The sequence below is a fragment of the Pseudorasbora parva genome, chromosome 19, assembly GCF_024679245.1.
Source record: "Pseudorasbora parva isolate DD20220531a chromosome 19, ASM2467924v1, whole genome shotgun sequence".
NCBI classification, from domain to species: Eukaryota; Metazoa; Chordata; class Actinopteri; order Cypriniformes; family Gobionidae; genus Pseudorasbora; species Pseudorasbora parva.
Genome location: NC_090190.1, coordinates 34,397,398 through 34,406,840, shown reverse-complemented (window position 1 = coordinate 34,406,840; position 9,443 = coordinate 34,397,398). Strand labels below are relative to the sequence as shown.

The 9,443-nt window shown below is 42.0% G+C and overlaps 1 protein-coding gene across 2 annotated transcripts; it reads left to right on the top strand.

Moving 5' to 3' along the window:
* Positions 1-2,383: 2,383 nt before the first annotated feature.
* On the top strand, positions 2,384-9,443 carry pygo2 (pygopus homolog 2 (Drosophila)). 2 transcript variants are annotated; one of them, XM_067425652.1, is made up of 3 exons: positions 2,384-2,482; positions 6,346-6,395; positions 6,621-9,443. In XM_067425652.1, the coding sequence occupies exons 2-3, from the start codon at positions 6,354-6,356 to the stop codon at positions 8,247-8,249; spliced, it is 1,671 nt and encodes a 556-aa protein (XP_067281753.1). In that variant the 5' UTR covers positions 2,384-2,482; positions 6,346-6,353; the 3' UTR covers positions 8,250-9,443. The 2 variants fall into 2 exon arrangements, with proteins under 2 accessions (XP_067281753.1, XP_067281752.1); XM_067425651.1 differs by having other exon boundaries at positions 2,397-3,222.

Below are 9,443 nucleotides of genomic sequence, written 5' to 3'. Positions count from 1 at the left end.
AACTCTTAATTATGTGAAAAGAGCATTAGACTGTGTGGGGAAACTGCTGCACATTGAAATAGACACTGAATGATATTCAGTGTTAAATGTTTGTAAAGTCATGAAACCTACACCCATTAACCTTTTATGCTTAAAGCTTTACCTGATTGAATTATGTGTTTATCCTTAAGGTTTAGCTGCTGCCACATTTCTTTCTTCTTCTTTTTTTGGATACCATGAAAATGAAACCCAATTAAACTAATTAAGAATTAAACTTACATACTGACCCAGAAGTATGCAAAATCTTTATGTTGGGTGCTGTTGCCATGGTGAATCATAATTTTTGGGGCTCCACTGATCATGGCTTTTCATAGCCGTGCATGGTGCACTCGCTTAACTCAGTCAGTCTACTCAGAGTTGATTGAACTACCTCAGTTTAATTGTTCTGAAACCCAAAACTCAGAGTTTCCCATCTCAGGCTAAGTCAACTTAGAGTTCAAGTTTAAACTCAGGGTTGGTTAAAATCCCTTATTTTAAACAGGCAGAAGGTCAGAAACAAAGCACAGGAGGCAAGAAAGAGCGCTCAAAAATGCAGCGTAACACATACAAGACTTTGCCATGACTGACTGAGTTAACAGGGCAGGTTTAACCGACAACAAGATTACGGCAAAAAATGTCGAAGATGATTCTGGAGGAAACAACAAATCTTTACTTGTTTCAAAGTCAGCCAACAAACCTGCTATTGTAATTATAGGAGCATGTAATATCTAAAAAGATACAAAATGCAAGAAGCAAGTAATCTAAATAACTAACGTAATAAATAAATATTTGAATAATGCAGGATGAGTAGCAATATGCCTGTGAATTTATCTAGTTGCTGATAGTCTAGTCAAGTTACAAGTTTACAAGACATGCTACGTTCATATATTATGCACCACTTATATTGTATTACAAAGGGTGTACCTACCTAGTGTGCTATTTTTAGGGCCGTGTGAAAGTATCATCTAGAAATAGTTAAAGACAGTTAATGGAGCAACAATAATAGCCGTGAATTGTTCTCAAGTGCTGTCCTGTTACATTTACAACTAATGCCCCAATGTTATTCTCAGTTTTGGTTCTTTATATAACCACTAGAGGTCGCCAGAGACTTTTCGTTAGATGGCCATATATTTAGGTGAAGAAAAAGTTCAGGGGATTCGGTTGAAGTGTACAACATTAAATCAACCACAAGAGGGCAGCAGAGTCAGTGTTATAAGGTTAGAATACATTTTATTGCACATCTACGCTGCATTTCTTCTCTTCTCTAGCTTGCCGTTTCATAATGTAGTTGTCAAATAAATCTGGCATTGCATATTACGAATATTGTTGGTCCTTTGCCGAATTGCTCTGCTCCTTTCTTGTAAGTCACTTTGGATAAAGGTGTCTGCTAAATCCATAAATATAAATATAAAGTTTGTGTAATTATTCTGATCTGAAGAGACTTTTGCCATTTGTGTTGCAAATGTTTAATTTATGATTTCAGTTTGGGGGGCTAATCGTGGATTAGAAGTGATATAAAAGGAAAACTTGTTGCACTGCCTTTCTGACTCACGATGGTGAATCTGAATCTTTAACAAAACATCTTCACAAGCATTAATAATAGCCTAATAACATATATAATAATTAAATATGTCTATAAGTATTTAATTCGAATTATTTAGTTATTCTATTTTTAAGATAGTAGCCTACATTTTCCATTTTCTTTTACTGTCTATGACATTTTCACACAGGCTACATTTGTTCAATTAAAAATAGTAATAACAGAAAATATTCAATTTTAAAGGGATTTTTAATTCTGAACAAAATATGGTACTAATTATAAAGATTAAATACTTTAAAATTAGATAAATGTGATGCTACTCAACAACAAAAACAACAACAAAAATATTACTAAATGTAATTCCTTCCTGTCTTAAAACTACAACTCCACTCATGCAGCGGAACCAAGCATTCAGACGCGCATATTACTGAAAAGGCGGATTGACATGTTCTTTTTATAAAACAGTCAGCGTACATTTCCTCCAAAATTGTATGCATAAGGACATAAAGAATTTCCATCTGCACCATTTTATAACAACAATAACGGCAGTGAACTGCTCGCAAAATGCACACCACATAACTCCCCCCTGCCTCATAAGCAAAAGTGGTCTGATCTCGAATAGTCCAAAATGTGTATTACAAGGGGGCGATGAGAAATAACTTGAGCAGTTACAGAAACATTGTCAGGCATTTGTCAAGTTCACCTCGCGAAAATGTCCCCAGTATTATCGCGCACACGAACTAAGTCTATAATATAACTGTAAACGTAAACATTTATTGAAAATCGCTTACTTGTTTTAGCCCGGCCTCCCCTATTTTCCACACATGCCCTGCGCGAATCGACTCCGGCTGTCCCTCTTTGTCCGGCAACGAGTAGGCCGTAATTAACATGGCCAATTTCGCGTTTGGGGATAAATATTAAATCGTAAGTCTATTTGACATTGATTGTTTGTCATATGCGGGTTGACATCCATGTCTTGATGCAGCAGTCAGGTGTATATGAATGAGCGGTGTGAGCAACGTTTAACGTCTTTACCTTGCTTGCTGATGGCTAAATGGCTAACGATAGCTAGATCGTGAATTCAAATCACGTTTGAATTAAATTCAAACCCTTAATGCGTCATTCACAGTCGCACTGCACTGTTCGAATCTAAGGCGAATTTAAAATGGGGAGAAGAGCTTGGTATGCTTGTATCTAAATGTCATTTAGACAGCCGTCCAGGTAGAAACACATCTGTATGTGATCACATTGCAGGCAGGCAGATGTGTATTCACATCCAGTCCACCCCAAACCCTTCTCTTCACGACTGCTTTTTGATTAGTAATTTAACATTTTTAGACACATCTGCGATGCTCTACGAGATCGCATTATTTGCGGGTGCTTGCATGTAAACGTGCAGAGATGACAAATCCGACTCAAAACATGAATGCATCCTTCAGACATGTCGCTGAGTAGGTGCCTGAGCTCATTGGCCCATCGGTACAATTAAAATTTAAGCATTTCACGCGCAATTCCTGGGGCTGCGGGGTGATACTCGTTGGACCCGAGGAGCTTTTCGTCAAATAAACTAATTTCTGTAAATGAACGGTGTCATGGCACCGCACCAACAGTCATTTTAATGGCGGGACAGCAGGCGGGACAGAGTCAAGGAAAACGAGGCAAAGGTAGGAAACTGTCAATCAGCGCATCTCTGTGTCCGAGCGGGAATCCACTCAGCTGTGGCTGCAAATCTCCCCTTTCCCTGTCCGCACATGCCTGAATGTTCGGTGGCCTTGTTTTCGTGGGGATCTGTCTTTGGGTAGCTTTGTGTCAACCTCGCATCACCTGTCTATCTTCGCGTGTTCGTTTGAGTTTTTACACATTGCATCCTACTCTTTTCCAACTTATTTACCCCAAAAGCAACCTTCTTACCTTGGATCGGGGTTTTGGGATCTCTAAAGGGTTGTATAAATGTTCATCAGCTTTTAAGAGTTGTCTTCAGTATAGATGGACAGATATTGCCTTTTTATCACTTGTCTATTCTTGTCAGATTGACAGTAATCGATATACAGAAACTTTGTTTATTTATTATGTTTTATTTCTGCTTCTTAAAACAGGTTCCAATTTAAATATAGATATTTTTATGTATAAAACTTATTTTATTTTGCAATTATATCTATTAATTTTTCTGTGATTTAAATGGTCCAAATAATTTTCATGTTTATTTTGGGCCTTCTTATTGTTAATCTACATTTTTCACTTCAGAATGAATGGATGTGGTGTTTTGATTCTTTTATTTTTATTTTTAAACATTTAAAGGGTTAGTTCCCTTAAACATTTAAATTCTGTCATTGATTACTCACCCTCATTTCGTTCCAAAGTCCTTTGTTCATCTTCAGTACACAAATGAAGATATTTTTAATAAAATCAGACAGTGGTCTCCTGTTAGCCTGACAAGCCAGACCCACATCAAGATGTTTGGTCTGGAAACTCACCATAGACAGGGCTCAATCCGAGGGGCGGGATAAACGGCTGTCTTTCAAACTCCCTCTGCACGCGATAGGATAGCGCTACACCAACCAGAGCAACGAAGGTGAAACAGAGCTTGTTGATAGATTAAACCAAGCCTGCAGTCTCCCTCTCATTTACTGAAGCTTTCGCGCCTCGATCGCCCCCCGGTGGCCGGTCCCAGTATAGCCGCCCCTCTGTGTTTTCTAATGGACGCGAGGCAAACAAAATAATAAAATTACACTTCAAATATTTTTTCCCCAAAGTTAGTTTATGTCATTGAAGGCAGTTATCATCACGATGATTTCATTTCAAGTGTTCGTTTTTAAAATAAGTTTAGTTTTAGTTAGTTATCTGACGCTTTAAAAACAGGGGTGTGACGTCATGATTGACAGCGGAGACTGACGTCTTCTCTGAGTGAAGTTGCCACTGAGGCACTAACGGACTTTTTTCTGAATTTTTGGGAGCAGATTGGAGCTTTAGCTTTAATTTCTACATTTCCATAACTGTTTATTTCACACCAACATAATTAATTGTTCTGCATCTGCGAGAGTGTGGGCGGGCTTTTGATATCGCGACTGTACTTCCTGCTCTACTTCCTGCGCTCTACTGCGCAACTCCGGTCCCGAAATCGCTACTGCGCAGACTCGGTCCCAAGATGTCAGCGCCGTGCACCCCCGCCTGAAAGCTTCAAATATGGCAAGCAGAAACGGATGATGTCGAGTCGTCCATATTTTTTTACGGTCTATGGATTAAACATTCACCGTATCCGGTCGGCTAAACTCCGAACACATCTTCCCTTTTTAAGAATGACTTCAGTGCCGTTCTTTTCTCAGAGAAAAGCTTAACTCCAAGTCTTCCAGAGTCGCGGTCAGAGCTGATTCGAAAGACCGCCGCCGTTCGCCAGTTTCTGTGTTTACTAGAAGCACGCAAACGCATCTCTGCCGTCGTCATTATGGCCCCGCCCACCAACTCTATACACGATGTGATTGGTCCGGCAAGAGTTAGGGGAATACAGCTCAGAAGGGTATTGAAAGTTCCTAGACGACACTTGCGGGCAGATTAGATTTGCTGACGCTACGGTGCGTCTAGATTTCTAGGCTAGTCTCCTGCCCCTTCATAGACAGCAATTTAATTATCACTTTAAAGTTCCAGAAATGTAGGGAAGACATCATTACAATTGTCCATTTGACGACAGTGGTTCAACTTTAATTTTATGAAGCAACAAATATTATTTTTTGTGCACAAAAGTACTTTATTCAACAATTTCCTACTCTTGTGACGTACTGTAAACAGTGCAGCACTTCCGAGTTCTATGGCCGAACGGCGGCTCACCATTGGCTAGCTCCTGTGTCAGCATCCCACGTATCGGCCAATGGTAAGCTGGTGTTCTGATGTAGAACTCTGAAGTGCTGCACTATATTTACTTCGTCAACAGCGTAGACTGACACAGACGAGAGGAAATTGTTGAATAAATACAATATTTTTGTGCACAATAAGTATTCTCCTTGCTTCATAACATTAAGGTTAAACCACTAGTGTCACATGGACCATTTTAACAATGTCTTTACTACCTTTCTGGTTCTTATAAGTGGTAATTAAATTGTTGTCTATGGAGGAATTGGAGTGCTCTTTTAGATTTCATCAAAAAATATCTTCATTTGTGTTCCGAAGATGAATGAAGGTCTTCTGGGTTTGGAACGACATGAGGGTGAGTAATTAATAACAGAATTTTGTTTGGCTGAACTAACCCTTTAAGTGATTTACCTGTGAATCCTGTAGTTAGGTGCTAGTTATTATTGACTGACCAATTGGTGACGTGTATAAGCAAACACAATACAAGATTATGTACATAAAAATATAACTCAAACCAAATATCAGTTTATCTCTAATCTTTAGTTTCTTGACATAATGTTTGATAACATGGAAGACACTTACCTGGCACACTTATAATCTAGATTTAATTATAATTTGATTGGATTGTTGTACAAGAAGTGTTTATTGGCGGTACTGAGAAGTACTACACAAAAACATAATAAAAATAAAGATGATCAATAATAAGCTATCTACTCTAAGGTTCACAGTTAATGTTAGAAGTGACATAATGAGCATGTAAATATGGAATGTCCCTGCTTCGTAATACCACCTGACAAATTACAATTTAAGGTTTTTGCACGTTTTTGATAGAGATCAGAAGTTTGCGTTAAAAAAAAAGTTGTAAATGTTGTTGTTGGTCTAACAGCTACTCACTCCCCCCATTTTTGTTCATTGTTCCCCTTTTTCCATTTCTGCCTCCATAGGTTCCCAGATGAAGAGCCCAGAGAAAAAGAAGAGGAAGTCCAACGCTCAGGTTAGTTTTTGAATATTTGGTTTTAATGCTTTTTTTCCATTTTATTTTATTTGTAGCATCAGTTTGTTGTAACATTTGCAGTGTTATTAGTCTTTTAGTGGACTGACTTCCACTAAAGCCAAATATTAACAAGAATGACATTTAATGACTATTGGGGCATTAAAAATATAAGAAATTAAGTAAATCAGTCACCAACTAATTTTCACCTTTTGTATTTCCTGTTAGGGGGCAGGGTTTTCCCACCTCTCTGAGTTTGCTCCCCCTCCTACTCCAATGGTTGATCACCTGGTGGCCTCTAACCCTTTTGATGATGACTTTGGTCCGCCATCGCGATCTGGAGGAGGGGGTGGTCCAGGTGGTGCCTCATTTCTACCCAGCCCAGGGGCTGGCGGAGGTGGCTACGGTGGGCCCGGTCGAATGGGTGGAGGTATGGGATTCATGGGTGGCCCTGGTGGACCTGGAGGTGGACAGCCTGGTCGACGACCCCCTTTTGGACCCCCAACACCAAATGCTGGACCACATCACCCTCTTGGATTTGGTGGCATGACAGGCTTTGGAGGTGGTGGAGGCGGAGGAGGTGGTGGAGGAGGATTTCCACCAGGAGGCCCGTCCCAGTTTAATATGCCCCCCAATTTCAGCCCTCCCATGCATCCTGGACAGGGCTTTAACCCGATGCTGTCACCTGGAGGAATGGGTGGTGGTCCAGGAGGTGGAGGAGGTCCACCTCATCCAAGGTTTGGGATGCCTCAGCAACAGCCTCCACATGGACAAGGTGGCCATCCCTTCAACAGCCCGCCCTTACCTGGCGGCCCTGGCCCTCGCGGGCCCCCGCACGGCCCTATGAACCCTATGGGGGGTATGGGAGGTGGAATGAACATGATGGGAATGGGTGGCGGAGGGGGTGGGGGTAATATGGTGGGTGGACACCCTGGTATGCCTCCACAAGGACAGTTCCCTCCTCCACAAGATGGCCCGTACCCTGGATCAAGTCCTCCTGTTGGTGAAGAGGGAAAGAACTTTGGTGGTCCAGGTGGTGGTCCACCTGTTCCCTCTCAACAGCAACCACCCAACCTTAATCCCTCCGGTCCTCCGTCCAACAATGCCACCCCTGGACCTTCCCCTGCCCCTGGACCTCCACAGCCTGGAGGAGGTTTCCCAGGTCATCCAGATGTTGCACAACCCAATCCCAACACTCCAGGACAACCCCAGTCGGCTCCTCAACCCCCCAATCCCAACTCGTCCCCCACAGGCCCACTTAACGGTCCCCAGCCTCAACAAGCGGCAACCAATCAGCATCCTCCACCCAACTCCACTGGTGGTCCAGGCTCGAACACTCCATCCAACCAGCAACCAACGCCACCTAACTCCGCTCCTGGGTCAGCATCCTACAACCAGCAGAACAACGCTTCTGGAGGTCCAATGACAAACCAGCCACCCAACTCCAACCAGAACAACCTTAACAACAGCAGTGGTGGGAACACTCCAGGTAGCAACCCCAATCCTCCATCCAACTCCAACTCTACGCCCAACACCCAGTCCCCGCTTCCCAGTGGACCTGCTCCACCATCTGCTGGCCCGGGCTCTGGTCCCCCAAAGCTAGGTGGAGGTATGGTGTTCCCTTGTGGCCTCTGCTTGTCAGAAGTGCATGATGACCAAGAGGCCATCTTATGTGAGGCCTCTTGTCAACGATGGTTCCATAGAGACTGCACAGGCCTAACTGAGCCAGCATATGGATTGCTAACCAGGGAGAGTGCCGCGGTTTGGGCCTGCGACTTCTGCCTCAAGACAAAGGAGATTCAAGCGGTTTATGTGCGCCAGGGACTGGGACAGCTGGTGGCTGCAAATGATGGCTAAGAGAGGGGGGAAGAAGGGGGAAGAGGGATGTTTGATATATTTCTTGGTGCTTCATGTCTTGTGTTTCACGGCGAGGAAGTGAAATGGAATTGAAGAATAAACCTGAGAACCAGAGGAGAGGAGACATGCAGAGAAAACAGAACTTCTAAATCTGATGCTTATTGTTGCATTTGTTTCTTCACAGCCCTCATAAGCACTTTTAGGGGCCCATGTCTCTGAATGAAACGCATTATGCCAGATGTTGGAAATGTTTGTATATAGAATACCATTACACATTTTCAAAATTCAGCTGTTTTTGATCGATGTTGCACTCAGTGGTCTTCATTTCACCTTGGTGACAAATTTGGAGAAGCAGCTTGATTCTGGCCACAGTGAAAAGCAAAATGTAATATGTATGTTCACAAATTTAATCTTTTGTGTGATTATACACATTATCAGCCTCCAAAGAGCTGTCCAATCCTTTTTTTTTTCTTTCCAAAATTCAACTTGTTGATCTGCAAAAGCACTGATGCCAACTTGCTACCTCAAAATTTTGAAATGTCTGGCTAAAAATGCTTTAAAGCAAGAGTGTACTGTCACCGCACAACCTCTCCTCTCAGTGATTTCCATTTCAGTATATCCAAAGGAAACCGGCAGCGTCCTGAAAGACACATAAGACATGTAAATAATCAACGTTTCACTGTGTCCATTGTTGAATATATGGGCGATCTGACAGAAATAGGGGTCCTGCGATTCTTTGTCAATGAAACTCTAGATTGTTTCTCTTCATGTTCTGCTACTCACTGCTCTTGACACAAAAGTGGACAATGATGGCTGGTGGCATAGCCTATAGCGGTAACCCATAACCATATCAGTGTATGTAGTCTTTGGATTGCATGTAAACCAATGCAGTACTTCGTCAGAACTGTTTAACTGTTACTTTTACTGTTCCGATTAGGCCACATCCTGGGCTATGAAGTAGACCAAATAACAGAACAAAATCAAATGTTGTCGCAGAGAGTTTCTTTCATTTTTATTTCTACATTTCTGTCCAAGTTGCCTTTTTCTTATTTGTTACTCTTCATGTACCTGTGTGTATGCTGTTCAATGTGCTTGCTCTGGTGCCCTCCATTCTCCGACGATGTGCAGTAATATGGGGGGGTGTTCTGGGCTCTGGCTCTGTACTGAAAGAAGTAAACTGAATTGTTTTTTACA